Below are 27,969 nucleotides of genomic sequence, written 5' to 3'. Positions count from 1 at the left end.
TTTGCGGCCGAAGCTCCTTCGACCTCGTGTCGCGCCGCCTCTCCGCAAGCCAAGTCCTAGCCTGCCTGTCTCTGGGGCACCTCATCCCCCCGAGGAGAAACAGCAGGCCGAATCGCCCGCTCTTAATCAGACGCCTCAACCGTCAAAGTTTTATTTCGGCTCCGTAATTATCCTCGCGCAGTCACGACCATGTCCAGCGTATTAGCATGGTGCAGCCGCCGCGCTGGCGGCCTCGCCATGCTGAGCACCATTGCGCTCTCGTACCTGGCTATTTCGAGCGAGCTCGAGGCTCAACGGCATGACTACAAGTATCAGTCAACAGGCAGCCCTAGCACGCCGCCGGCCTACAACGCCAGGACCGCCCGCGCCTGGGTCAAGTTGTTCGCCTGGTACTGCCTGTTCATCCACTTCCTCGTCTTCGTCTTCCCACTCCGCTCGTGCTGGGCCGTCTTCTCGATCACCCGGTCGCTTCGCCAGTCCCAGCGTTCCAAGGCCCTGAGGGAGCTCAAGTTCGGTCACCGCCGCCGCGGTTCGTCCACCTCTCTCTCCAGCTCCGAGACCCTGACCTCGTCGCGCGACGTCAGCTCCACCTCGAGCAGCGAAGCCGGTGACTTGGATATCGAGCGCTATGCCGACGGCGACATCGCGCTGGATCGCGTCATCCACGCCATTGTCATCCCGAATTACAAGGAGGAAGTTGAGACCCTGAGGGAGACGCTGGAGGTCCTGGCTTCGCACGCTCAGGCTCGCAACACGTACGATGTGAGTTGCACCCCTACTCTTTATTATCCTTTTTCTCCACCTTCGCGTCCCCACGCCAGCTTGGGAAACCTTGTCCCCGCGATCACCCTGCGCACCTCATTGGCGTTCGGGGTGGCGACGAGTGGATAATTCGATCTTCAAGACAGCCCGTTGCCTTGAATGTTTTCCGGCACTCCCATGCCTTTGGCCGAATGTTGACCATCGACTGCGTTTCAGGTGTACCTTGCTATGGAGGAACGGGAGCAAACCGCGGTGACCAAGGCGACCGGCTTGATCAATGAGTTCGCCAAGAAATTCCGCTCGATTGATTTCACTGTGCACCCGCCCGACCTCCCTGGCGAGCTCGCCGGCAAGGGCAGCAACATGGCGTGGGCCGCTCGGAAGCTCAGCGAAAAGTACAGCCTCGCTCAGCGGAAGGACGTGATTGTCACGGGCATTGATGGTATGTACCCCCACCGCCGGGCCTAGACGCGCCTATCTTGGCTTGCATTGGCCCCGTTGAGGCCGCATCTGCACATCAGGACCCCGCTAACCAAGTTTGTTCGCCTGCAGCCGACAGCCACCTCTCGTCAAGCTACTTTGCCAATATCACCTCGATGCACATCGCCCACCCTGAGACGGCCAATACGACTCTGTACTCGGTGCCTATCATCTTCGACCGGAACGCTCACAATGTCCCCGCTGTTGTCCGCGTCGCCGACGTCCTGTGGTCCGCGGCTGGCATGTCTGGCCTGTACCAGCGCTCGACAATTGCTCCGCCCACCTCGGTGTACTCGGTCCCCCTGGAGCTTGTTGATCGCGTCGGCGGCTGGGACTGCGACTCGGAGGCCATTGGAGAGGATTTGCACATGTATCTCAAGTGCTTTTTCGCTCTGAACGGCAACCTGACGGTCCGCACGGTCCTGAGTCCTGTCAGCCAGACCAACGTCACGGGCGGCGGCTTCGGCAAGGGTCTTCCCGGTCTCATTATGGACGTGCGCGCGCGGTACAAGCAGGCTCTCCGTCACATGTGGGGTGCTCTGGACACTGGTTATGCCCTGAGGAAGGTTGTCGAGGTGTGGAAGGAGAGGAAGCACACTTCCAGGGCGTTCCGGCCTCTGCACACGTCTCTGTAAGTCATGTCCCACGTCTCGTTGGTTTCACAAGCTTGGTGCTAATGTGGTATCAGGAACGATGACTCGGACAGCTACGTTCCTCAGTCGCAGCTCGACGGCACCGGCTCGGAGACGGCTTCCGAGAGCGGTATTTTTTCGGATGTTGTGTCCGACACGATCAAGGAGCCCGATTGGAAGCGGATTGTCTACCTGTTCCACCGCCTCTTTGAAGCCCACTTCCTCCCGGTGCAGATGACCATCCTCGTGGTCGCGTCCACCCTCTTCATGTGGGTGATGGACGGCGCCCCCGATATCCACGGTATCAACTGGATCTTCACCGTCTGCAACGTCCTCCGCACCCTGGGCTTCATGGAGGTCGCCTTCTACCTCTTCCTCTACGAGGGCTTCCACAAGATCTGCGTCGAGACCCGCGAGAAGGAAATGAGCGACGCTGGCCTCATCAAGGGCATGCACTTTTCCCACAGGAGGCTGAAGACGAACTTCATCGACTACATCATGGTCCCGCTGGTCGCGCCGATCTTTGGCTCGATCCCCTGTGCGCAAGCGCAAATATACCACTTCTGGACTCTGGATTTGGTATACACGGTCAGCAAGAAAGTGACGCGGAGGAGATCGAAATCACTCACAGGCGACGCGCTGGTATAATGGCCCGCCTGTGTGTGCGTTTTTCACGACATGAACGTTTTCCTTTTCAGCAACGTTTTTTTCTCACGCCTCCTCTGATCACTTGCTTCGCGCACACTCGGTATCATCGTTCCCGCCTGGGACCTGACCAACCCTAACAACAACTGGCGGCATGATGCTCACCCCCCAAGCATCACTTGCCGCCCTCTCCCCCCACCCGAGTGGCCCCAGCCCGTTAATCTTCACTTCTTTCTTGAGAAATGGTTACGCCTCGGCTTCGGGCGACAACCGTGCCGACGTTTCTCGGCCGTGTCGTCCTTCGCGCTTCTACCAACACGGGCCCGAATGCGCAAGTGTGTAATCAAGAGGACATGATGTTGATATTCACGGCATGGCATCAGCATTTTGGCATCTAGATATGGGGGCTCTCGGTTAATTTCTTTTTTTCTTTTCATCTTTCCTGTTTCCCGCTTGCGTTTTTAATGAGTGGGTCATCGGAGTTTCGGAGCGGGATAGGAGAGGAACCACATTGATACCGGCAGGAGTTTTGGGGGGAACGGGACATCAAACACGGACGATATCCCGCCTGCTGGCGCCATTCGTTCAGGCACACATGGAAGACGCGAAGGAAGGGCAACATGGGAAAGCGGCAACGCAGGCGCGCATTCAGCATCTTTGACGACGAGGGGCTGGGTCGATGGTTCGGTTTGATCGATCGCCACGACACAGAGTTGACGAAAGAGTAAGCCTGCAAAGAGCTCGACATCTTTCGCCCTTGCTGCTCGGAAGATGAGAAGAAACACCACGAGAAGAGGAGATGAAGATGGCGGACGCGGGCGCTCTGCGATTCGTGGCTTGGGGGGGACCAAGATGGGATCCATCCCCCAGTGAGCACCCGACATAATACCCAAAGGTCCGCCATTTTGAAGGTCTAATATTTAATCATTACTTATGTACATAGCACGACATGCGAAGGAGGACGGCATAGCTGGCGGGTACGAAAACGAGGAAAGGGAGAGGGAGGACAGGAGGCATCAACGGCATTCGTCGTGTTCAGGCGAATGGGGGTGTTGGTGACCTACCTCCTCCCCTAATTACCTACCTCTTGGGTGGACCTGGCCGGGCAATGCGCGTGGGAGTAGCAGGGGTGCCTAGGGAGCCATGATAGAACTTGACCATTCTTCACGGGCCACCCTGATGTTTTGGGCATGCTCTTGGAGAGTAGGAGATGATAATGAAATACATCCACACGCTCGCTTTTCGGCCTGCGCAATACACACTACGGTTCCGTACTTTTGGGACTACGATGAAGTTTTTCTTCCGTCTTTGTGACTGCATTGAGGCCCGGAGACCGGGACAAACATGCCAAATCTATTGACCTGTTGGCCGGACATAAGGCCCTGCCGTAGACCGCCGCACTTGTGCTCAGGAGGGCTTTCTGGGATATATTAGATGGGAGTCAGATGGGCCGGGAGGGATCGATCCCAAGTTACACAGCCTCGCTGACTCGGGATTCCCCCGTGTACCGTAGGTCCGATGGAGCCGGGCACTGTACGTAAGGCAAGGCCCAGATAGCTGTGTCTTGTACCGTACTGCATACCAAGCTCAGGCATCCAAACATTCCCGTTTGATATATTGTCTCGTCAAGCGACCATGGCCTCCGCGTATGTGCCGGGACCGGCGGAGAATGGAATAGTAGCGGCGAGGCGCTGCCTGGGACAGGGAACGGTTACACTCGTCCCTTGTATCCGACAGTTCCGGGCAAGCTGGAGGTTCCGCCTGGCCCCGGTACATCAATCGTGTCGTGGCAGTGAGGGTGTGTGGTGAGGAGGAAGGGTGCCGGTCGAAGAGGGGAAGCAAAGACGGCTGACGTGTCTGAGAGGCGAAGGATGGAAGCAAGGCTTGGCCTTGGACTTGTGATCGTGGCTATGTTTTCTGGGCGGATGCTGTGTGCTCGAGACCAATGGTTTCCATGGCGTGTTCAAGGGATTCTGGACCCGTTCTCCATATGCACAGTGGTGAGGCGGACAGGGCCGGACTGTCCAGGGAATCCTGCGAGTTCGGCGCCCAACTTGAGTCTCTTGCGGAGGTGATTTCCTGCAGCTAGACAAAAGGTCCCGGCCTTAATCTTCCAGATCTGAGCGACGGGGCGTGTCGTAGCAGGGCCAACCCGAGCCGTCCAAAAAAAACACGCCGGACCCTCGGCAGTGAACAGTGCAGAGGGTGTCGCAGCTCGATGTTCTTTGCGGGACGCAATCCGAGAGATCAGCCCGCTGTGGCTGTGTTGTTTTCTTCACTGCACCATAGACCCCCACGCCAAGAACGCGCTCACGTCAACTGCCTGAGGTATCGACAACGCTTTCCTGGGTGATTAACGGATCATCGGGGTATGGATTATCGCCATGTCCGGAGCTTACCGCTTGTGAGACACGTGAGGCTGGTTACAGGCGCCGGTCAGGAACTCGCGCTAAGCGCCGAAGCCTCTCGGATGTTGGCCAAGAAACGACCAATCAGCCTCCGAACCGGGTTGCCGGGCCCCACCCCGGCGCCGGATGGGGGCTGTTGGCCATGGGTACCGGGCCCGGAGCGCCGGAGCGTTTCGGAGCATCGCCGTCAAGGACGCGCGTTGCGAGAGAGAAAGAAGCATGAAAGTCCGGCAAGATATTAAGGGGATGTCCGGTCCCGCCTACCATCTCAGAGCACACTTCCAGTGCTGCTCATCCGGTACATCCAGCGCCATTGTCGTTCTTCCCCGTTTTACTCACCATGACGGCCGCCGAGTCCCGCAAGACGATACGTGTCGGGGTCTTCACCCTACCAGACACCCAACTTCTCGATGTGGCCTGCGTCGACGTGCTGGCGAGCATGAGCTACGAGTACTTCACGCTGATTGGGGATTTCATTCCCCCCTCGTTGCTCGCCCTCGCGCCCAGCATGCAAATCTTTTGTACCCACGCCCTCCCCTTCTTCCATCCATGTCTGCTGCGTACTAACAGCACGTTTCAAAGACATATCCACCATACAGCCGGGCTCCTTCATCCAGCTCACCGCGCAAGTCAAGCTCCCCTGCACCCATCACTTTTCCGATCCGGCCGTCGCCCCCGGCCAACTCGACGTCATCCTCCTTCCAGGACCGGATCCCGCCATGGACTTCAATGCCATCAAGAATGCGACAGGCTGGTTGGCCGCCCATGCGGCTCGCCCTGAGACCGACATCCTGAGCATCTGCACCGGGATCCTTGTCGCTGGCGAGGCGGGCATCCTGAAGGGGAAGAAGGCGTGCGGGCCCAGGGGGGTCCAGGGCGAGCTGGCCAAGAAGTTCAAAGAGACGGAGTGGGTGGGCGAGGAGCTGCGGTGGGTGAGGGATGGGAATATTTGGAGCAGCGGTAAGTTGTATTATCCCATGGGCCTTGAAAGCCAGGGAGGTTCCTGCCTATGGAACTTGACCGTGTTTTTGCGGTCGTGATCGCTCGGCTGACCAGAGGAACCTGCCGTAGGCGGCGTCACCAACGGAAATGATCTGGTTGGGGCGTATGCCAGGTTGAGTGGCAGAATCCCGGGGCCTGTGGCCGAGGCGGCCTTGAGCTTGACCGAAACGGGGGACAGGCCTCAAAGGTATGAGACAGGCAAGATGGTGTGGACGCTGGGGATTGTCTGGCAGATGCTGAAGGCTACGTTCATGGGGCTGGGGAAGAAGACGACAGCCTAAGGGCAGGGAAAAATGCCGTTTGACAGAAGTAAATGTGACAAGACGATGGTGCATGGTACCCTTTGACTGTTCAGTTACATCCACGGAGGGGTGGGGTGTGAAACAGCTTTATCAATTGACTCAATCCGTGAAAGGAACAAAGCAGAGACACCAGTTCCTCCTCTAGCGTCTGGAATCTTATCGTCTCTGATCAGAGATCGAAGTGCTAGAGTACATACTATAGTAGTAGAGCTGACGTTCAAGTCAAGGTTCCTGTCAAACCGGAAGCGATGGAGAGAGGGTTGCATCCTCCAAAAAAGAGTGGAGAGCGCTAAGCTGGGTTCGGCAGGCGGTCAGCACACATGCGGGGACTGGCCCGGTTGGCCGGGCAGCAGGTGGAGCGATAAGGCCTTATCTGGCTGTCTCCAAATTTTTCTGGCTTCAAGAGTCCCGTTTGAAGAAATTCAGCAGAATCGACCATCCAAGGCGGCAGTCAAGTTTTCTTCCAGTTTCGCAATCCAACCTTTTTCCAACTTCCTCTATCAGCCGCGGGATACCTCATCCTGTTTTCTGTTCATTGATTGACTGCACCCGCCTCCTACCTTTCTTCCCGATTCACATACCATTCAAGATGTCGTCGCTTCTGCCTGTCGCCGTGTACGGCCTGGAGGTCCCTCCCGGCGAGATCATGGTTCCCGCCGAGATTGAGTTCCCGGCGACGGTATGCCATCAAGCATTCTTAAAGCCCCCTCCTGCCATGGTTTGCTGACTCAATCGTCCAGATCCGGATTACCATGGCCGCCATTGACCCCACGGCAGAGCCCCAGACCGATGGCCAAGGCAACGTCCCCTCAGTTCCCCGCTCGACCCTCAAGATCTACAAGGCCAGCGTCGATGACGAGGACGAGGAGGACGATGAGTATCTCCAGCAGCTCCTTGGCGGCGCCGATGACGAGTCTTCGGACGACGACGAGGAGGTCAACGGTGGCCCCAGCGACCCCTCCAAGTCCAAGAAGGCGCGTCGTGATGCTGCCATCAAGAAGCTGATGGAGGCTACCAAGGAGGACTCGGATGCTGAGATGGAGGATGCCGAGAAGCCCAACGGCAAGAACAAGGGCAAGGCGAAGGCCAGCGATGAGGATGATGAGAGCTCCGACGAGGAGGAGGAGGCCGACTTCCACATGGACGAGTTCGTGGTTTGCACTCTCGACACCGAGCGGGTACGTGGCTTCTTGCTGCAGTTAGGAGAGCTTTGGACATGCCGGCTAACTTGCTCCTGCAGACCTATCAGCAGCCCATCGACATCACCGTGGGCGAGGGCGAGAAGATCTTCTTCAGCGTCAAGGGCACCCACACCGTCTACCTCACCGGCAACTACGTCGTTCCGCAAGACGAGGAGGAGGACGACGAGGACGAGGACGAGGATGAGTACTCCGATGACGACCTGGAGTACGACCTCCCTCCTGGTCTCGAGGATGAGGATTCGGACGAGATGAGCGACGAGCTGGACCACATCGACGGGGCGACTCGTGTTGAGGAGATCGATACCGACGACGAGGAGGCGCCCAAGCTGGTCGAGGCCAAGAAGGGCAAGAAGCGTCCTGCCGAGGAAAACGCCGAGAACCTGGACGATATGATGGCCAAGGACGACAAGAAGCTCAGCAAGAAGCAGCAGAAGAAGCTCAAGAACAACCAGGGCGAGGCTGTTGCTGCTGCTGCGGACAAGAAGGAGGCGAAGAGCGACAAGAAGGTCCAGTTCGCCAAGAACCTGGAGCAGGGTCCTACGGGCCCCGCCAAGGACAAGCTTGAGAACAAGGCCGACAAGGGTGACAAGAAGGGCCTCGGCGTCAAGGTCGTCCAGGGCGTCACGGTTGACGACCGCAAGGTGGGTACCGGTCGCACGGCCAAGGCGGGCGACAGGGTCAGCATGCGGTACATCGGCAAGCTTGAGAACGGCAAGGTGTTTGATGGTAAGTTCCAACAAAAGAGGGGCATGTTTGTGTAGAAGCAGAGGCTGACTCATCGCGTTTAGCCAACAAGAAGGGCGCGCCGTTCTCCTTCAAGCTCGGCAAGGGTGAGGTCATCAAGGGCTGGGACATCGGCATCGTCGGCATGGCCGTCGGTGGCGAGCGCCGTCTCACCATTCCTGCCCACCTCGCCTACGGCAGCCGGTCTATGCCCGGGATCCCGGCGAACAGCAAGCTCATCTTTGATGTCAAGCTCCTTGAGATCAAGTAAATGAGGCATCAGAGCGCAGAAAGGCGCATCCGCGCGTGCCTTTCGCTGGGTTACATGAGCGTGGCGTCGGTCGTGTGGGATTAGATGTGTTGGTTATGAGGTGGGGGGGTTGATCTCGTCTATATTCTGAACCCGTCAAGCTGGCTGCTGCGGCCGGTCCCATGGCGGGCTAATACATAGCAGCGCGGAGGCTCCTGACCTGGCGCGGTCTACAGAGACCCCTTGTCCTGGCAGAGAACCGACAGGGCGATGGCAATGTGGGAGAGCGAGGCGGCCTACATTGCATCTGGGTTGGTGGGCTCAAAAACTCGAATGATTTTTCTTTTGTGTTCGATTTACATCATGTCAATAGTCGTCAAATGGGACTCTGTACATCCAATTTTGTGCGGGACATCTTCTCTTGCTCTTGCCTACCTAGGTAGGAACCTAGGTATTGATCTTGCTGGGTTGGTGACCATCCAGAACTCCACCACAAGGTCACTCTTAACCCCCGGGCATCATGAACGACAGACAGAAGTTGCGGGATCAAGGTCTTCTTGCAAGCGTTAATAGTTCTCCTTCGGTTCGGATTTCTGGAAAGGAGGAGGTTCCTCGATGTCCTCTTCGTCCAAGCCGCAGGTTTTCATCGACTCTAGCCTTCGTCGGCTTGACATTGTCACATCTCAGCACGACTTTCATTCATTACCACTTAAACTTTCGTTAGATTTCCATATGAACCACGCTGTTTACATCGGGTTCCATGGACTCGCCCAGTCGACATGAACGATCGTTCTGTCCAGAATCAAGGCCAGATCGGTGACCGGTGCCTCGAGCGCGAGTCACCGGGGGACTCGGCCGCCAGCAGCGGCTCTCTTTCACCGTCCCTCTCCGGCTCCGCGCTGTCAGCCAAACTCCGCCAGCGTGGAACTAAAGTTGTCACAGCTTTAAAGTCCTTGGCCAACACATGTGGGTCGTTCTCTATGACGGGTTCAGGAGTTCTTGTTCTGACTTCTACCTTTAACCAGCTTCTGAACTGTCACCCGCCGCAGAAGATCATAACCTCCCGACGCGTCCCAAGACCAAGCCCGCCTTTTCACTAGGCATACATAAAATGTCGATCGCATTCTTTCGCTCCCCAGCGGAACCAACCGTGGTTCGGCGGACATGCCCAAAATATCGTCTCCCGCTGCACGGCGCGTTCATGGACATGAGTTCGTTGCCTGGATCAGCCAGCTCTAACATCCCGGGTGCGACGAGCTCCTCGAGGGGTGGCATATCGCGAAGGGTTCCCAATACGATGACGAAAAAGTTTCCAAGTCCGCGAAGCTTCAAGAGACAACCCAAACAAGCCATGGAGGACCAGTCAATGCCAACACTACAAAGTCCCTCCCAGCGAACTTGCCGCGGGCCCGGCCCGAACGCCAGCCAAGAGCTCCCCTCCTCTCCGACCAGCGAGGTTAGCACGTTTGATCTGCTTCACCCCCCTGGCGGCTGTCTACCTGGCATCGTCACGGCGGAGCGCGCCGCTGCCGCCAGGATTTATCTCGAGAAGTACTTCAACGAACTGCTGGCGCCTGGACCGTTGGGTCGGCAGGTACGACAGCAGCTACTCGAGACGGAAATGTTCAATCGTGCACGTGAGCGTGGTGTGCCCCTGACGACAGCCGAGGTGGCGGAGGCGCGTGCCCGCTTCTACCAGCGCGAGACAGAGCATCTGCGGGCGCTGCGTGTGACGCGAGCCAAGGGGCTCCGGGCACTCATGGGTGCGCCCGACGCAGCTGATGGCAGCGACGGCAGTAGCAACGCCGGGATGCGAGGCTCCGGCTCCTGCGGACACTCCGCCGAGGACTACGAGACGGTCCAAGTCCTGGGCAAGGGGAGCTTCGGTGTGGTCAGGCTGGTGAGGGACCGCACGAGTGGCGGTCGCGTTTACGCGATGAAAGTGATTCGCAAGAGCAAGATGCTCCGGTCGAACCAGGAGGGACATCTAAGAGCTGAGAGAGACTTGCTCGTAGCCAGCGAGGGGTCGAGATGGTGGGTGCAAGTCTCCTTCGTAGCGCCGACCTCAACGCCGTGATTGCTGATGGTTTAACAGGATCGTGCCCCTCGTGGCCAGTTTTCAAGATGTTTCGAATCTGTACCTCGTCATGGAGTACATGCCTGGTGGCGACTTTCTGAACTACCTGATCCGTGAGAACGTCCTAGCCGAGCCAGTGGCGCGGTTCTACATCGCAGAGATTATTCTCTGTGTCGAGGCGGCGCATAACCTCAAATGCATCCATCGCGACATCAAACCAGACAACTTTTTGGTGTCGGCTTCGGGCCACCTCAAAATCAGCGACTTCGGTCTGGCCTTCGACGGGCACTGGTCTCACGACGCATCGTACTACAGCAGCAACCGGTAGAGCCTAGTGAGGAAGCTGGGCCTCAGCGTCAATGGCGATGAGGAAGACAGGACCTGTAACGACAACCCGGACAAGAAGAAACGGTCAAACGGTATTGGTGCTTGCATCCAGAAGCATGAAAGAAAGGACCTGCACGATGGTGAGCTTCTGCTGAACTGGCGAAACCGCTGCGGGATGCGCCGGTCTGCCCGCAGCGTCGTGGGAACAAGCCAGTACATGGCTCCGGAGGTGATCGAGGGCAAGAGATACGACGGGCGGTGTGACTGGTGGAGCGTTGGTGTGATCCTGTTTGAGTGCATTTATGGCCATACCCCCTTTCTGTCCGAGGAGGGTCGTCAGCAGACCAAGGAGAACATCCTTCGACACCACGAGACATTCTACTTCCCGGCCAGGCCGACCGTGTCCCGCCGGTGCCAACATCTCATGCTCTCGTTGATCACGGATAAGGAATACCGGCTATGCTCGGAGCGTTATCGCATGAAGGACCTCGTCATGGCATCGACGGGGTTGACATCCAACGCGGGCTCGCGCATGCAAGACTTTGCTGGCCATTACGTGTTCTCGTATAACGCCGAGGACATTAAAGCGCACAAGTGGTTTCGCAGTATCCCATGGGACCGGCTGCACCAACTTGATCCTCCGCTTATTCCCAAGCTTCGGAGCGTCGATGACACACAGTACTTTGACGACGGGGGTTCTGTGAGCGACGTGAGCGAGAGCGAGCCGGAGATGGTAGAGGAGGGCGCCGATGGTGAAGGCCAGCCGGCCATGCCGATTGCCCAGAACGGTAGAGCTACCAACTCCGGACGAGACATGCTCTTCTCTCCGGCATCATGCTCTCCACTGGCACCGGTGCCGGGGACTGGCTGGTCGCCTGCCGCGTACGCTGCGCCGAATTTTCAACACCCACCCCCAGGGCCCTTAGGGTGCGACAGCCCAAGCTCTAGCAAGCCGGCCAACGCCAAGACCAACAACAATTATCAGAACTATACTCCAACTTTGCCCGTGCCATCCCCAGGGGCCGCATCATTCCTGTCGGCATATCCATCTGGTCCTGATCCTCTTTCGTACCATCCAGCCGGCCCCCTGACGCCTGAACAACTTGCTTTTCTTTATCCACTTCGTTACCCGCTTCAAACGCTTGCCGTGGCCGTATTGACGTCGACACCTAACGACAACATCCAGGGCAAGCTGCGGGCACTCGATGCGTACCTGGAACAACTCCCGGATGCAACAGAAGCCGAGCGTGTTAATTTGCGCGAGTTCGTTTGGCGGTTTGGCCGCGCCTGCGTGGGCGCGGGCGCGGGCGGTGAAGCTAGAGGACGGCGCGGGCGAGCACCAAAGAGGCCGCGAGATCGGCTGCTGCGTGATGAGGGAACGAGGAGAGTGGCCATGGATGTTCGAAAAAGGACCGCGTTTCTGGGGTATGAGTGGACGAGGATAATCACCGAGGAAGAGAAGAATGGGACGGGCAAGAATGGGAAGGATGATGGAAATGAGAATCGGGGACCTGAGCGAGAGAGCTTGGAGAGAGACAGAGACTCTGACGGCTGCGGTGGCGGACTAGATGAGGAGAATGATATGGGCAGCGGTGGACATCCAGGCAGTAGGAGTCCTCTCCGCGTGGCCCAGCAAGATACTCCCGGGGCACAGCAGAAGCAGCAGCGCTGCCAACAACAATAGCCGCAACGGAGAGGGCTTCAGGGGTGGGGAGACGATGTTGCAGCTGTGCGAGCTATGTAGAGCGGCCCGTGGAGTCTGCGGTAATGGGACACTCGCGGAGGGTGAGCTCTTCCCAGCCACACCAAATGCCACGTCTGGTGAGGATAGCAACAGAGAGGAGGCATGGATACAAAGCAGATAATAGCGAGCAGTTGGCTAGTCGGTAGAATGAGCAGTAGGATTAGACAGCATCAACAAGCCAGAAGACATCGGTACCGCTCAGTTGTCGGCTGTGAGTGATAATTCGTATCCCAACACGTGGGACTCAGCAGCTTCCGCGCCCTACCGCCCATGAGCTCTCCCGAGAGAGCCGATCTGCTTCTCCAGCAGCAGCTTCATTCACTGGGTTGTTTTACCATCCACTGCCGCAGTCGTAACACCATGTTCCTCAAGAAGCACTTCCCTCAACCTCGCCAACGCCTCCAGCACCGTGGCCTCCCTGACCCTGTCTCTCGACCCCGGAAACATAAACGGCCCGAACGCTCTGCTCCCCGACCTGGACGCAACCCCAATATACACGGTGCCCACGGGCTTCCCATCCTGCATGTCCGGCCCCGCCACCCCCGTCGTGCCAACCCCCCAATCCGCCTCGCCCCCTTCCCCTACGATGCTCGCCGCCTTCCTGGCCCCCGCGGCCATCTGCGCGGCCACGTCGGCGTGGATCACGCCTTCGCGGGCGATCAGGTCGCGGTCGACGCCGAGCAGCGAGGCCTTGAGCGGGGTGGCGTAGGAGACGACCCCGCCGCGGAAGGCCGAGCTCGCGCCGGGCACGCCGGTGATGGTCGCCATGACGAGGCCGGCCGTCAGGGACTCGGCCACGGCGAGGGTTTGCTCGCGGGCGCGGAGGTGCGAGATGACGGAGGCGGCTATGTCGTAGGGGGTTTCGGCGCGGCGGGGGGTGTGCCCTGGCGAAGGGAGGGTGGTGGCTGTGGTGGTCGCGGTGGAGGGAGAGGAGGACGGGAAGGAGGAGGAGGAGAAGGAGGCCGAGGAGGACATGGTGGAGGTTGTTCCTAGGAGGGTTGAGATGTATATACGTAGGTGCTCTGGGTACGAGCCACCGATGGATGAGAACCAGGACTGTGTGAACTTTGGCTCTGGTGATCGGTCTTTGGCAGGACAGGGATGAGGTTGTTTGGCGGCTTGTGTTTCTCATCAGGGCCACGTTGGACTGGGAACCGCGACCGGCAGTCCACATCCTCCCTCTGCTTATATATCTGTGTATTACCAAAGTGTTTGGGCAGAGCCTTGTCATCAACGCGTTGTCTGCTGCGCGACGGAATCACGGCCATGCAGGACGATTCGCTGCCATTTCATGAAACGACTCCGTTAGTGACATTTGGTCTGCTTAAATGCTGACGGCTCGCAGGTCAGCAGCTGCTGATGCTGCGGTTGCGCATCCGAGTGGATCGCTGATGCATCGGTAGGCTCTTGGCCAAAGGAAAACCTTGTGCTGGCGGAGAGCCTTGCCAGGCGCTTATTCAGGTGTGGAGATAGGGGTCAACGAGGCGGTCTGCAAGGTCAGCATCTCTACACTATATCAAATTGGCGTGAAATGTTGACGACGGGTCGTTGAAGAGTTTGAAGGCAACAGGCATGAAGATTCGATGACGTCGACGGCCAAGTATGCGAGTGAAGCTAGAGGTGGGGATTCAAGGTGGGGCCATCCGATTCTCATAGGGTGACACTCCGCTCGGGTACAACAACAAATGGTCCGCTGGCTCAATGGCAGAGCGTCTGACTACGGCAGCATCCTTCGGGATCTGGTTATCAGGAGGTTCCAGGTTCGACCCCTGGGTGGATCGTTTTTTCTGACATATCTGCTCGATTTTTTGGGGTTGTGCACTTTGTCTCTTCCACCGCTGTTCCTGTTTTTTTTTCCCTTCGTCGACATAATCCTGGGTCAAAGTTTGATTGATGCTTGCCGTCTCCTCACCAGCAGCATGGCGATACGGGGAGGATGGGACAAGATGCACCATAAAGCAAAACCAGCTCAGGACAACAAGTATCGTGACCATCTAGCCATATATCATTCTTCCAACATTTTGCTTCCAAGGAATCCGAATCGCAGCATCCCTGCTTAGCCCTTTGCACGCTTTCAAATGCACCAGCCTGTAACAAGTCCCAAGCCCAGTTCTTCCTTAAGTCCCAACTTAACCTCCCATGAAATTCTTTCATGCACAATCCGATGGCTCTCCACAACAGAGGAAACCATGCTCCTTCCATCTCTACTGTGTACACCCCACGTTCCAGCCCTCGAGGCTCCTCCATCTTTCCTGCCCATCAGAGTGGAGTTTCACACGGTATCCCACCCCCCATTGTTAATATCCGCCTCCAACTTCCGCGCAATGAATGTAGGCACGCCGTGGCTTAGCCACAGGTTCCTCAACGTCGAGTCGTAGCGCTTCTGGTTGAGGAAGAGCTGCCGGCCAAAACGCAGACCCATGTCCATCTCGCCGTAGCGGTCAATGTAGGGCGCGTGGCTGAACGAGCCCGAGAGCCGTGACAGGTAGATGATGTAGCACCTGCGGATGTTGAGGAAGAGACCGATGTTCTTTTGGCACCTGAAAGCGGGTAAAAAAAAGACCATGTTAGTGTGTGTGTGTGTGTGTGTGTGTATGTGTGTGTGTGGGAACAAAAAGAAAACTTACGTCTGCATATGCTGCTGGGCACCACCGATCTTCAGCGTCCTCCCCCTGCCTTGCTTGATCTCCTTCGCGCAGCAGACGACCTGGCCGCAGAAGATCTCGCCGCAGAACAAGCACATGGTCGGATCCGCAACGTCTCCTCCTTTCGTCTTGCACTGGCGGTGCGTGCATTCATCAATCAACCTATCGTAATTCTTGGGCAGGCCGATCAGCTCAAAGATGCCCGGGTGGCTGAGCACCGCCGACTGCGGCAGCCCTTCGTCGGTGCCGTTGTACGGCCAAATGGATTGGTGACGAATCCAGCCCGACACGAGACGCTGCGTCTCGGCGGGGGCCCAGCCGTTCTGGGCGCCGCGCTCCGGGCTCAGCGCCGTGAGCATCTCGTCCAGCGAGGGCACGCGCAGCGCCTCGGTCAGCCTTTCGAGCTCGCGCTGCTCCGGGCAAGGGGAGACGCGGCTGTTGAAATCGACGCCGTACTTGACGTGCAGCAGCACGACGCACTTGCGCAGGAACACGAGCGCGTACTTGCGCAACAAGGCGTACCACGCCTCCCACGAGTCCAGACCGGGCTGCTGGAAGGCCTGGTTCTCCCACGCCTGCCGTTCGGCAACGCTCTTGGAGTCGCCCGCGTACTCCATCGCGCACTCCATGTCGAAACGGGAGAGCCGGTCGCAGAATTCGACAAACGCGGCTGTTGATGGGTCCAGCTCCTCGCGCCGCTGCAAGTACTGGAACCACATGGACGCTGGGATGTTGCGGGCGAGGTGGTAGGCGACCTTTGTGATCTCGGCGAGGTAGCAGAGCCGCACCATGTGGGAGATCTCGTATCCTTGTGCGGGGATGACGCCAAACACGCACTCGCACAGGAAGATGAATAGGTCCTGGCTGAAGAGCGGCGGGTACTGGCTGGCTGGGACGCGCGCGTTATCCGTCTCCTCGCCCATGTACTGAGCGACGAACAGCTGGCAGTGCTGCCGCTCGCAGTCCTTGCGGAACTCGGTGTCGATGCGGTTCTCGCCCGACTCACGCTGCCCTCCCACAGCGATGTACGATGTGACCGTCTCGGAGAGGATGCGGAGTTGGGTGAGGACCTGGGTCGGTATCCGCTCAAGGAACGTCATGCCGTACTCGGCCTCAACACCGCGCTGCTGGATCTCGACGGCCGAGATGGAAAAGCCCACGGAGCGCGCCAGCGCGTCGCTGCCAAGCAGGTAGCTCCCATCATATCCGGGCAGCTCGACCTCGTGACGAGACGTAATCTCATTCTTGAGCATGGTGTCCTTCAGCCGAACGTAGACCTTGACGAGCTCCTTCATGGCGCTGCTGGGATCCTGGGTGCGGCCTTGGGAAGCCTGGCTCTGCGCAGAGACGAACGAAGGCGCATCTCCAAAGGACGCCTCGACGGCAGTGGCTGGGGGTCCGCGGTCCACCCAGGCCTCTGTGAGCAGCTGCGACGACTGTTCTGCAAGGGTTCCGATCAAGCTCTGGGACGTATACGATGCGAACGAATCCTGCGTCTGGTCCGGCGGCCGCATCGCTCCCAGCGTGTAGTAAGCCGAGCGCATCTGATTTTCGAGAAAAGACGAGAAGGCCGTCGACGGCACCAGCGGACCGGGGTATGACTCCTCTTTGCCCTTCCAGATGATGGGCAGGAACGCGTTGCCGAGGGCCTTGCACAGCGGGCAGATGAACTCCAGCCTCGCAGGCTTCTCCGGGGCGTGCCGGGCGATCTGCTGCTGGTGCCGCCGTAACGTGGCGTCAAAGTAGGCTTCGAAGCAGTGGAAGTGCATGATGTGACCGCAGCCGACAGCGACCGGACCCGATCGCGACAGCTTGGACGGGAATCCCTTGCCGATGTGATAACGCTCCGTCTCAAACCTCTCCCCATGCTGGTTGACCTTGCAGATCTTCTCCACATTCTCGTGCGCGACGCCAAACGGCCGGATCGACTCGGCGGACCGGTCCAGGTTCTCGGGCGTGTGGAACGCCTCCCTGACAAAGTCGGGGTCTTGGAAGTCCGTCTGCCGCAGGATCGTGCTTTCGGTGAGGTAGGCAAAGGTGCCGTATAGCCGACGGTCATCGGTTTCTTCCTGACACAGGATGCAGGTGCCAGATGGATACTTCCAGAAATTCCTATGCTCCTCCATGGGGGGGATGTCATCGTCTTCCAGATCCTCCATTTCTCCCCAGTCGATGTCGCCCTGTTTCTCCATGAAGCTCTTCTGCTGTGCCTGGAACTGCGCCATAACCCGGGCCTGGCGCTCGAGCGCGGCCTTCTTCTTGCGCTCCCGCTCCTCGTCGATGCCGCCGGCTGCGGGAGAGGCGGTTCCCATGCCGTCCACCGACAGGCCGAGGCGCTCGTAGCTCGAGTCGAAGGCCTTGGGCCGCTTCTGCCGCATCCTCCGGAGGATCAGGTTGACCTTGGGGTGGCACGCCTTGAACTCGTCCTTGGACGCGATGAGGTTGAGCAAGGCGACGATGGTCTTCGCCTGCGGCGCATTCGGCAGCCAGTTGCTGCGAGCTTGTCGGGTAAGCGCAATGGCGATGAAGGATGCCTGCTCCTCGCATTCGTCCGACTTGTCTTCGGCAATGGCGACGAGGATGAGATGCAGCACGACAGAGAGGAACGTCTCGACGCGCGTCGACGGGACCTGCGGCGTCAAGGCCGAGTAGACGAGGGGGTAGAGGAGCGAGTAGTAGACGATCTGGGCGAACATTCCGGTGCTCGTGAACGCGCTGAGCCCGGCGAATACACCCGAAGGGATGGGCCGCAGGTTGGGCTCGTAGACGACGTCTTCGACAGCCTGCCCTGTCTTCTTGGCCACGCACTTCCTCCAGGCCAGCTCGGCCTCGTCGCGCTGGTTCTTGTTGTAGTGCGCCATGTAAGGGTCGACAGCCTCGATGTACTGAGGCTTCAGCTCGAACGTCCCGACGTCCGACACGCCCTCGGGATACTTGAAGATGGTCATCTCCTCCAGGATCTTGTGGAAGTCCTCCTGCTCTTGGAACTTATCTGGGAGCTTGAGGCAGATATCGGAGAAGGACAGAGGCTTGAAGCATAGCACGTGGGCGAGGTCCCGGCGCATGGAGGCGAAGTGGGGAGGCTCGGTGTTGTCGGTGGCGGGGATCAGTGAGCTCCGATCGCTCAAGAGAACGATGAGCAAGTGAATCATGTCCTCGACGACATCGAGGTGCTGGATGTCATCCTGGGCCCTCGCCTTCTGCTCAAAGATGCCCTTGACCCACTTCTCCATGCCGAAGCGGTCAACGATGGACGCGAGCACGCGGCTTGGATCGCAGACCACCAGGGCCGTCTGCAGCAGGAAGATGTCCCGATGGTGCGTGAGGTCCCGCTGGGCGACTCCGCGATAGGTGCCGGCCTGGTGGCGCAAGCTCATGCCATTCCGGACCCACATGCCCGCCTTCATCTGGGCGAGCCAGGCGCACACGCGGAGCGGGAAGTCAAAGACGGCCATCATGTAGTCTTCGGGCCCGTAGTTACCGTGGCGCGGCATCTGCTTCTTGCCCATGGACCGCGGCCTCGTCAGGAGGTCCTGGGTCGTGAAGCTCAGCAGTGCCCTGAGCTGCTCGACGGGCATCGCCTTGCCGCACTCGATCAACCACGACAGGAAGTAGTGCAGGCCGTGGTGGAAGCTGATGGGTTCTTCTTCGACGACGAACTTGACGACGCTAATCTGGCGGCCTTCAGGCTCGAACTCAAAGTCATACAGCGTCTTGAAGGCGATTTCATCCTTGATCTCGCACTGGCTGAACCTGCCGCGTTCGGCACCGATCGAGTTGATCACGGCCGTCTTGGCCGCGAGCCTGATGGCGCGCGATAGGCAGAGCGAGTCTTGCTCCTTGAGGTTCCGGAACGCCTCGCCGTACTGCCGGCACAGCCGGTTGATCTCGCGATTCACGAGGGAGGCGCTGATCCAAGTATCGGTTTCGTACTCGACATGCTCCACCACGGCTCGCACGTTAGGACAGACGCCCTGGTGCAGCTTGACGAGGTCCATAAACTGGAGCAGGTACCGCTCTTCGGATCGGAGCCGCTCCTGGACGTGGGGCGAGCTGAACAGGTATTTGAGGTCAAGGAAGAAGTGATACATCCGCCGGTTCGTCGCGCTCCCCGTTTCAAAAGACAGCACGGCGTTTGACGCCACGTCCCAGGGGTGCCCGACCTGCCGGGTGGTCAGGAAGGTGTACAGGATAGCCATCAGGTTGGTCAGGAAGTTGCCGCGCTCGACAATCTCAGCCGTGATGGACGGGGTGGTGAGCATCTGCAGCGAGAGGTTGATGATGGAGTGGTCCGGCTCGCGGTCCCCGATGAGGTAAAGCTGGGCGAGGGTTGTATAAAGCCCGGCGAACCTCAAGCCGAGAATGCGCTTAAACTCGGGGATCGTCACCACCGTGGAGATGTAGAGGGACCGCAGGTCGTTGCGGACCTTCTTCCACATCCGAAGGTCGAAGAGGATCAGCCAATCCAAGCGGACCCGCTCAAACAGATCTTCGGCAATGGGGATGCCGTCTTGCTCGACGTAGCCGGCGGGCGTGGCGAGCCAGTAACGACCAGGGTTGGGGGGCGGCGGGGCCGGATCTCCAGGCTGGGCGGGCGTTTTAGGTATCTCGAGGGGCGGCTTTGCGAAGGCGGTGGGAGCGATGAGAGGCTCTGCCGTGTCCGAGTCGGAGGGCGTGAGCTCGCGCTCCCGGGCGGTCCGGCGAGGGATGGGCGGGGGCGGAGGTGGCGGCGGGTAGGCGGCCGCGGCAGCATCGTCGTCTTCTCCGGTCACGCCTGGGCGCCAGTCTTGCATGGCCATGTCGCCTTCCTCGCGGGCGTCGAGCATCATGACGTCGTCGTCGTCCTCGTCGCCAACCGCCTCATCCATGTCGCTCCCGCCAAGATTGTCGTCGCCTTCTTCGTCCTCGTCCTCGTCGTCGTCATCGTTGCCCTCGCCTGCCCCGGCCTCCTGGCGGGCCGCCCGAGCCGCCGCGCGCGCCTGGAGAAGGATCCGCGTCTGCTGCAGGAAGATGGCGTTGGCCTGCTCCTCCTTCTGCTCGATGAGCTCCTCGTCGTCGATCCCGTCCTTGCCGACGATGGCGTGGGTGGCTGGGCTTCCTCTGCGCCACGGCTTGAGCATCTCTTCGCACACAAGCTGACGCAGGGTGTCGTGATCATCGCCGACGCTGGCGCTCGTGATGTCTCGCAGCCACTCGACCATGGTGCCGCACATCTGCTCCCGGAAGGTGTCGCGCGACGAGCGGATGGTGATCGTGACGCGTATCTTCTCCAGCATGTCGGCGACCTCGAGGAGCTTCTCGATGCTTGTGTCGTACATGAGAATGCTCCGGCCGATGCTGTCCGTTTCATGGGCCTTGGCGAGCCCGACGGCCATGGTCGTCTTGCAGGCGCGGGCAACCTGGTCCCTGACGTCGGTGACGGTGTGCTTTTCATCGTTCCAAAGAAGCACCGCCCACTCACCCGGAGACTCGGTGTCTCCGCCGCAGTAGGAAGACGACAGCCGGGACGTCCTCTCGTCCTGCTGGATCGAGTCGACCGTCTTGACCTGGCGCAGCTGCTCCGGCGAGCACGATATCACATCGCAGAGGAAGTCAAGAACGCGGCCGATGGTCATGCGGGTGTTGGCAACGAGGTCGTCGGGGAGGCCCGGCGCCTGCTTCCCCTTGCCCTTGCCCTTGCCCTCGCCGTCCAGGATGGAGTGGATGGTGCAGATGACCGGCCTGTTCCACGCCTCGGGATCTCCGCAGTCGCAGCACCCGCTGTTCCCAGGCGAGATGCCAATCCGAACCATGTGGCCGGTGTGGTCGGTCGCCTCGAAGCATTTGCTGCAGAGGCAGCATGTGTCGTCGGTGCTACATGTCCTGCACGAATACGAGGGCTCTCCGTTCTTGAAGATGTGACCGCACGCCCTGCCGCGAGCGGCTTCGGTATACTCGGCGCCGTTTTCCCGGTTCTGGGCCTCGCGGAGCTTCAGGGTGCCGTTGGGCCTCAGGGGCCCGCCCGTCGGAAAGAAGAGGTGCATGTAGGAGGATTTGCCGGCGGCCATGCACCAGAAGAGGGCGGTGAGCAGCTCGCGTTCGGCGTCGTCGGTGTAGCGGTAGTCGTGGCGGGCAGGCATCTCCAGCAGGAGCTGGCAGAGCTGCTGCTCCGCCGTCGACATGGTCGTCTCCATCGTGGCAAGCCTGGGGTCGTCAGGGAAGCCGCGCCGATGTCATGGGTACGGAGCCCCGGGAGAAAAGGAAGTGAAAAGAAGAACAGCTCGCGAGCCGGGACAAACTTTGGAGGGCTGAGGCAAAAGTCTTTGGTCAATCAACGGAGGTTGCAGTGTTCGGCGGCGGCGGGGTTACCAAGGTTTCGGAAGGCGGAATGATGCAGACGGATGGGATGAATGGTGTCTGGACGATGATGGTGGTGTTGGTTTATCGGAGCTATCGAGGTTCAAGTGTTGCCCCACCTTCCTGGATCCCCCGTGGGGCAAAGCAGTCTCAGCTTTCGTCAAACCACAAGGAGCACCTGCAATGGCCACAAACGGCGTGCCACGGGTTGGCCCAGTCGCTGCAGCGTTTTGGGAGGGGTTTGCGGCTGGAATCTTGTCGTGCGTGGTTGGTTTCCAAGGTTGAATCGAATCAAGCACAAAAGAACACCAACAAGAACATATCACCTCATCGACGGGGAGACACACCAACACAGAAACATGCGTTGGTGGGATGTAAAGGGTCTTCTGTCCTACCCTTTGCTGGTCCGTTGCCTGTGCGTTTGGCGTGTTGCATGACCGTCAGACGATTCGAGCTATCATGACTTCCCGGCGCGGAGAGAAGCCACCTGAGAATGCAAGAAAGGCTTCGTCGTCTCTCTGGGGTCTTGGGGGGGGTATTTACACTGGTTCACCGTGGTCAGAACCAGTTCTTGGACTCGGGACATGGCAACGGATGTCACATAAAGCCAAGAGCATGCCGCCATGCCACCATGCCGCCAGCACGCCCATGGGTTTGGATAGAACGTACTTGTGTACAGCTGCGTGGATTTCGAGGTATGCTTGGTCTTCTCGCCCGGGGAGCATGCAGCATCGTTGGGCACCGCCCGGGTGCGCATCCCTTGGAGAGATAGGCGCCGTGCTTGTCCACAGCCCAAGCTCTATTGCCCCAACACCTGCTCTAGAAACCGAATGTACACGGTCAAGAAGTCCTCCGATCAGGACCGACCCAACTCCTCCATCCTTTTTGCGCCGTCACCCATATCCTGCTCATTCCTCATCCCCACCCTCAACATACTTGTGCCGAATGTCCTTCCATTGGCGCTGTTTCACCCGGTCAGCAGTGCCGTCGACAGAAAGCGATCGTGTTGAATGGAATATCCATACCCCCCGGTTGTGGTTGTCCCAGACCCTGTCCATGACGCCGTTGAAGCTCCTAGATTCTGGATTCAGCCTCGCTTTCTCCCGATTCCCGTGGTTTGCTGGTGTGGCACATACAGCTCGAAGGCGAAGGCGCCGGCAAAGACGGCGGCGAGCATGGTGTAGTTCCTCCGGAAGAGGGCGCTGGAAGCGGGTGTCAGTCCGGGTCGTCGATGAGCGGAATGTGTCGACGTCGAGAGAGGGGAGGAGGAGGGGGGGAAACTTGCTTGTAGACTGCGGTGGCCTGCGATGTTCTTGTCAGCTCCAAAGCCTCACCGGTTTCCGTGCCATGGCTTGATGTTCGCTTACCATCTTGACAGTGTTATGAGCCCAATTGGCGACGCGTGGCGGGAGCTGACGTCGTGAGAAATGAACGTGCTTAGGATGTTTGCTCGGGCAATGGAGCAAAAACGGACCACTTGCGCGACGCCGGAAAGACCTCACGGAAGTAACCGGGGGTTCCGTGATTGGCCCAAGCTCTTGTCTGCGCCAGGATGCTTGGCACTTGGCATCAGAGTGGGTCCATTGGGTTTGGGGTTGCCGCCCCGTCCATCGGGTCCGCACCTCGGCCCCGCCATCCACCCGCAGGCTGGACGTGAACTTTTGATGCTGGTTGAGATTGTTGACACCCAGACCCGACCTCCGATCCGATCCATTGCGCGACCAACAAACGTCGAGCTGCAACGAAAGGAAAAACCCCCTTTAGCTTTTCTTCTGTCGACGCACACCCCCCCTCAAGGTCGGCGTTCACGATCGAAGCAGACCAGAGGCGCCCCGGGCATCCCCCCACCTCCGTCTAGGACGTATCTTCCCTGCAGAGCTCAGGCTACTACTACCTTTCCTCACTCGGTTTTTTTTTCTTTTCATTTTTTATCATGCCCTCACAACCGACCGCCTCTGGCATCGTGACAGACGAGTCCGGGAATCGGCACATCCCAGAATCCAAACGCGCCGACGGGAGCACCCGGAAAGCCATCAAGATCCGCCCCGGCTACTGCCCGCCCGAAGATGTCGAAGTCTACAAGAACCGCCATGCCGAAAACTTTCGCAATCGCAACCGAGGACCCATCCCGGGAGCTGAGGGCTTGAAGGACGAGCCTCCCGCCCAAACATCATCTACATCGGCCAACAAGAACGCCAAGCGGCGCGAGGCACGAAGGAAGGCCAAGGCGGCCGCCGAGGAGGCGCCGGCGCAGGATTCGCCGGCGCCGGCAAACGAGCCTACAAAGGAGGACGCGAAGAAGTCGGAGGAGCCGGATCCCGAAGCCGAGAAGGAAAAGAAAGTCCGTACCCTGAAGAAGAAGCTCAGGCAGGCGAGAGAGCTCAAGGAGAAGAAGGAGGGAGGCGGCACCCTGCTGCCCGAGCAGATCGCCAAGGTGATCAAGATCAACGAGCTAATCCGCGAGTTGGACGCGCTGGGGTTCGATGCGGACGGGGAGCCGAAGGGCGAAGAGAAGGGTGAGGTCAAGGACAAAGAGGCTCAGCCGCCCTCGACTTGAACCGCGAACCGTCTGTTCGAGGACGCAGATCTGTTCAAGCCTGGCCGCTCAGCGACATCTTGGAACCGACGCATCGATGACGATCACCAGCCACCGTCTTGACCGGCATTCACGTGAGCCCGAGGTTCAGCGACCACAGGGCCGAGGACGACTCACCTGTCGACTCTTGGCCGGGGCGAAGGGGGAGGTGAGCTTTTTGGAACTCTAAAACTCCCACTGCAGCATTTCTCCCACGCAGGGTCGTGATGCTGCCGGTATTGCCAAGCTCCACGTTCAAGCCGTGAGAGTGGACTTTGCAGAGAGTGGGCAAACGGGTTCGTCGGGACAAGACGGGGAGGAACAAACGTTGGAACAAGAGGAGAGTCCGAGTCACCGCTCACGAAGAGGGTTCTGCCAAGACTGTACCATTGTACCATGTTATGTGCCTTCGGCCTGCGTCAGATGTCACTGGACGATGGGCATGGAGAATGTAAGCAGCCGCTGGTTGCAAATAGCTTTCGGCAATGCATTGGCATGCTTGGCCAGGCAGTCTCTGGCGACGCCCGTTATGGGCCGCCGCCGCTGCCGCCACAAGGCCCGACGTCCAAGCCTTTGAACACCGCGGTTCGCTTTCAGAGCGTGCGATAGCGATCGGCCATCAGAAAGGCACCATCGGTGGGTATCAAATGCTCTATACTCGTCTATCTGTACACGCCGTATCCTACATGCGCTGTTCTATACAACCATCATCCATATCCGCAATGCCTGCCTGTCTCACTCACGCCGGAGACTTGATCGCGCCCTCCACCGGCATCTGCTCGGCCTCAAACGTCCTCGGGATCAAGGCGTCGGCGTTCTTAATGGCGCCCTCCATGTCTCCCTTGTGGAACTGGAACAGCCCCTGGATCGCAGCCGTCGAGGTATGCCGCTTGGGCACCTCTGGGTTCTTCTCATCCCCGCCAAACAAGCCCAGCTCGTCCAGCCGCTTCAAGAAGCGCTCGCGGCCGGAATGGTCCTCATCGATGTCACCATAGTAGCGGTCCCACATCTGCCCGGCCTGGTACCGCGTGGCCTCGCCGATTCGCACCATCATGTCGACTCTCCCGGGCCGGATCAGCGCCGGGTCCAGCCGGTCGATGTGGTTGGTGGTGAGGAACGTGATGCGGTCCTCGCCCGCGGCCAGGCCGTCGAGGGCGTTGAGCAAGCCCGACGCCGTCACGGTCGGGCCCGTGTACCCATCCGGGTCGCGCTGCCGGCGGTTCGCCAGCGCCGCGTCCACGTCCTCGAGCAGCAGGATGCTCTTCTCGGGCAGCTGCGTCAGGAGCTGCGCCAGCAGGTCGTCCGTCATGCCCACCTCGCTCAGGTTGATCATGGCCACGCTGTAGTCCAGCTCGCCCGCGAGCGCCTGGATGAAGGACGTCTTGCCCGTCCCCGGCGGGCCGTACAGCAGGTACCCCCGGCGGTACGGAACGCCGCGGTCCGTGTACCACTGCTGCGCCGCCAAAAAGTCCTTGACGTCCTTGACCAGCGCCTCCTTGACCCCCTCGTCGAGGATCACGCTCCCCAGCGGGCGCTTCAGCCGCGGCTTGCCCAGCACCGCCCACTCCATCCGCCGCGCCGTGTACACGACCGTCTTGCCCTCCTGGAAGCTCTGCGCCAGCGCGTGCGCCTGCGTGAACACGTCGGCCAGCACGTGCCGGTGCATCCACAGCATGGTCAGCGTCAGCGTTTCGTGCGGCTCGCCCGTCGCCGTCGTGGCCGTGCCCGCCTTTTCGCGGTTCACGGCAATGTAGACCCCGGGGGCGTGCCGGACGACGTGCCGTCCGAACCCCGGCTGGACGCGGAAGTCGGCGTGGATCTTGCCCCCTCCGCTCTCCCCCTCCGCCATCGCCGGGCGAGGGCTGAGCGACTTGGTGGTGGTGACGATGGAGAGGTTGCGCAGGCGGGTCAGGCGGCTGGCCAGGAAGCCCCGGTTGTCGCGCGGCTGGGCGAGCCAGGCGAGAACCCAATTGTAGGAGGGGTCCCGCTTGCTGATCTCGATGTTGACGAGGAGCTGGCGGCGGAGGAGGCCGGCCCCGGCGATCAGGGCGCGGCGGCCGAATGCGGCGGCGGCGCCGAGCCCGGCGAGGCCAATGCCGCCGGCGAAGACGGGGTTGTTGAAGAGGGCATCGAGGCCAAAGATGGATGGCGTTGGCGGGGGCGCAGAGGCCGTGGGAAGGGCCGTCGTCTGCGGTGGGATGGCTGGCGTGGATGGAAACGGGAAGGCAGGCTGCGGCTGGGCGCCCGTGGTTGGGATGGTTGGTGGCATTTTCTCGGTATGCTACATGGTCTTTTTTTTTTCCTGCTATGTGAGCTGCGAAACCACACAAGGTGGCGGGTTCAGCCGTTGGATATGGCGGACCGGATGGCTGAGGGTGGTGGCCCGTGTCTGAAGATGTTTGCGCTGCGGGAGCTTCCAAGGGTTATTAATTATCGATCGATCGCCCGTTCCGCACCGATTGAGATTTTAGTGGGTCCCGGCGCATCCCGGCCGCCCGCATCGGCCCCTCCATCAATCGCTCCGGAACAGGAGGCTTGACTGCGGGTTTGGGGCGGGGTGAGTTTCCGAGGATGCCTCGACCACGGACGGGATCTCCACGCATTGCTTCCGACACTGCAACAAAGACCCGTACGATGCTGCATGGGTGTTATCTGGAATACAATACACAGGTGATGTACATGAGAGTCATCTCGCAAACCCCCCGAACACCGCCATACCTAACCCCCGCCCACCCCGGACACCCAACCACACATATGCACAACCCTCCCCATCCCACCGTCCCAGATACCTTTTAACCCAACCTCCTCTTCTTCGGGCTGCGAGTACCGCCGAACTTGAGCCTCGTGGCATCCGACACGCGCACAATCTTGGGCCTCAGAAGTTTGCCCTCGTTCCCCATCAGCACCTTGACCACGGCCTCTCTACCGTTGCCGAATCCGCGCAGCACAATCTCGAGCTTGTGAATCTGCTTGACCAAGCCTTTCTGGTGCATCTTGTCTATTACGTAGGCGCCGAGCTGGTAGGCCGCGTCGTAGGTCCCGCGCTGGGCCTTACGGAACCCCAGGTTGCCGCACGACAGCGAGATGAGGGCGTCCCGGTTCGGCTTGGTGACCGTGATGTGTGTGTTGTGCTTGTGGCTGTAGATGTGGAAGTGGTAGGGCTCCGGGCCCAGATCGTCGTCGTTCATCCCCAGGGAGTCGGTGAGCGAGTCTGTTGCCGCCGCCGCGGGGTTCGCTCCGGCCTGGAAGACGTTGCGGATGCGGTCCATGGCCGAGCCATTGGCGTCCGAGGCGGTCGTCTGTTGTTGAAGGGGCGTCTGGGTAAACGTGGGCGGGATGTTGCGCGCGGCGCGGGTGTGGGAAAAGAGTCGCGCCCATTGCGGGATCGCCGCCGTCGTCGGGCAAGCGGCCTTCGAGAGCGGCCGAGCGAGCTCGGGCCCGAGAAGGCGGGTGAGGGCAAACCGGTTCATGGCCGGCGGAAAACGGGCTTCGAAGCCGCCTCGATGGCTGTGAGAGAGCGTCTGTTGTGGGCCGAAAGCCGGGACAGCGAAGGAGGGGCTTCGGTGCGCGGAGGAGGGTGCTGGCCACGGCGGCTTCTCAAGATGCAAGCCGATCTGATGAAACCGGAGCCGCGAGCTCTGGAAATTTTGGGCCGGAACTTACCGCCGTCCGTTCCAGGAAGCAACAAAGGCGGCGCCGATGTGGGGCTGGGTGGGTGGCCACCGGGATCCCCAGGCCCCAGGCCCAGGAATTTATCGGTTCTTGGCAAAGATTCTTGAGGTCGGCTTTTGCTGCTGCAGTTTGCCATCGCCCGCAACAAAACCCTCCCCAGACATTTCTCTCCAGGCCACCGGCCCTT

General features: G+C 59.7%; 10 protein-coding genes and 1 non-coding gene across 11 annotated transcripts; 6 read left to right on the top strand and 5 right to left on the bottom strand.

Annotated features, from left to right (window-relative positions):
* Positions 1 to 189: 189 nt before the first annotated feature.
* Positions 190 to 2,522, top strand: VTJ83DRAFT_252 (uncharacterized protein; the record flags this gene model as incomplete). The annotated part of the gene is made up of 4 exons (XM_071008799.1): positions 190 to 762; positions 979 to 1,204; positions 1,315 to 1,873; positions 1,931 to 2,522. The coding sequence occupies 4 exons, from the start codon at positions 190 to 192 to the stop codon at positions 2,520 to 2,522; spliced, it is 1,950 nt and encodes a 649-aa protein (XP_070869605.1).
* Positions 2,523 to 5,267: 2,745 nt separating this feature from the next.
* On the top strand, positions 5,268 to 6,210 carry VTJ83DRAFT_251 (uncharacterized protein; the record flags this gene model as incomplete). Its single annotated transcript, XM_071008788.1, has 3 exons — positions 5,268 to 5,448; positions 5,510 to 5,887; positions 5,999 to 6,210. 3 exons carry the CDS (start codon positions 5,268 to 5,270, stop codon positions 6,208 to 6,210), a joined length of 771 nt encoding a protein of 256 aa, XP_070869604.1.
* A 610-nt stretch (positions 6,211 to 6,820) lies between these two features.
* Positions 6,821 to 8,427, top strand: VTJ83DRAFT_250 (uncharacterized protein; the record flags this gene model as incomplete). Its single annotated transcript, XM_071008777.1, has 4 exons — positions 6,821 to 6,910; positions 6,972 to 7,409; positions 7,472 to 8,159; positions 8,222 to 8,427. The coding sequence occupies 4 exons, from the start codon at positions 6,821 to 6,823 to the stop codon at positions 8,425 to 8,427; spliced, it is 1,422 nt and encodes a 473-aa protein (XP_070869603.1).
* Positions 8,428 to 9,517: 1,090 nt separating this feature from the next.
* VTJ83DRAFT_249 (uncharacterized protein) lies at positions 9,518 to 12,494 on the top strand (the record flags this gene model as incomplete). The annotated part of the gene is made up of 3 exons (XM_071008765.1): positions 9,518 to 10,440; positions 10,523 to 10,807; positions 10,862 to 12,494. 3 exons carry the CDS (start codon positions 9,518 to 9,520, stop codon positions 12,492 to 12,494), a joined length of 2,841 nt encoding a protein of 946 aa, XP_070869602.1.
* A 378-nt stretch (positions 12,495 to 12,872) lies between these two features.
* Positions 12,873 to 13,529, bottom strand: VTJ83DRAFT_248 (uncharacterized protein; the record flags this gene model as incomplete). The annotated part of the gene is made up of 1 exon (XM_071008754.1): positions 12,873 to 13,529. One exon carries the CDS (start codon positions 13,527 to 13,529, stop codon positions 12,873 to 12,875), a length of 657 nt encoding a protein of 218 aa, XP_070869601.1.
* A 712-nt stretch (positions 13,530 to 14,241) lies between these two features.
* Positions 14,242 to 14,335, top strand: VTJ83DRAFT_t23. The gene has a single exon. It is a non-coding gene; the product is annotated as a tRNA-Arg (tRNA).
* Positions 14,336 to 14,826: 491 nt separating this feature from the next.
* VTJ83DRAFT_247 (uncharacterized protein) lies at positions 14,827 to 21,372 on the bottom strand (the record flags this gene model as incomplete). Its single annotated transcript, XM_071008743.1, has 2 exons — positions 14,827 to 15,094; positions 15,182 to 21,372. The coding sequence occupies 2 exons, from the start codon at positions 21,370 to 21,372 to the stop codon at positions 14,827 to 14,829; spliced, it is 6,459 nt and encodes a 2,152-aa protein (XP_070869600.1).
* Positions 21,373 to 22,443: 1,071 nt separating this feature from the next.
* VTJ83DRAFT_246 (uncharacterized protein) lies at positions 22,444 to 22,712 on the bottom strand (the record flags this gene model as incomplete). Its single annotated transcript, XM_071008732.1, has 3 exons — positions 22,444 to 22,497; positions 22,561 to 22,609; positions 22,672 to 22,712. 3 exons carry the CDS (start codon positions 22,710 to 22,712, stop codon positions 22,444 to 22,446), a joined length of 144 nt encoding a protein of 47 aa, XP_070869599.1.
* Positions 22,713 to 23,468: 756 nt separating this feature from the next.
* Positions 23,469 to 24,092, top strand: VTJ83DRAFT_245 (uncharacterized protein; the record flags this gene model as incomplete). Its single annotated transcript, XM_071008721.1, has 1 exon — positions 23,469 to 24,092. One exon carries the CDS (start codon positions 23,469 to 23,471, stop codon positions 24,090 to 24,092), a length of 624 nt encoding a protein of 207 aa, XP_070869598.1.
* A 757-nt stretch (positions 24,093 to 24,849) lies between these two features.
* On the bottom strand, positions 24,850 to 26,379 carry VTJ83DRAFT_244 (uncharacterized protein; the record flags this gene model as incomplete). The annotated part of the gene is made up of 1 exon (XM_071008710.1): positions 24,850 to 26,379. The coding sequence occupies one exon, from the start codon at positions 26,377 to 26,379 to the stop codon at positions 24,850 to 24,852; it is 1,530 nt and encodes a 509-aa protein (XP_070869597.1).
* A 523-nt stretch (positions 26,380 to 26,902) lies between these two features.
* On the bottom strand, positions 26,903 to 27,580 carry VTJ83DRAFT_243 (mitochondrial 37S ribosomal protein uS11m; the record flags this gene model as incomplete). Its single annotated transcript, XM_071008699.1, has 1 exon — positions 26,903 to 27,580. The coding sequence occupies one exon, from the start codon at positions 27,578 to 27,580 to the stop codon at positions 26,903 to 26,905; it is 678 nt and encodes a 225-aa protein (XP_070869596.1).
* Positions 27,581 to 27,969: the final 389 nt, after the last annotated feature.

The sequence above is a fragment of the Remersonia thermophila genome, chromosome 1 (assembly GCF_042764415.1).
Source record: "Remersonia thermophila strain ATCC 22073 chromosome 1, whole genome shotgun sequence".
Taxonomy (NCBI): domain Eukaryota; kingdom Fungi; phylum Ascomycota; class Sordariomycetes; order Sordariales; family Chaetomiaceae; genus Remersonia; species Remersonia thermophila.
The sequence above is the reverse complement of the archived record's forward strand: the minus strand, read 5'-3'. Positions and strand labels throughout refer to the sequence as shown.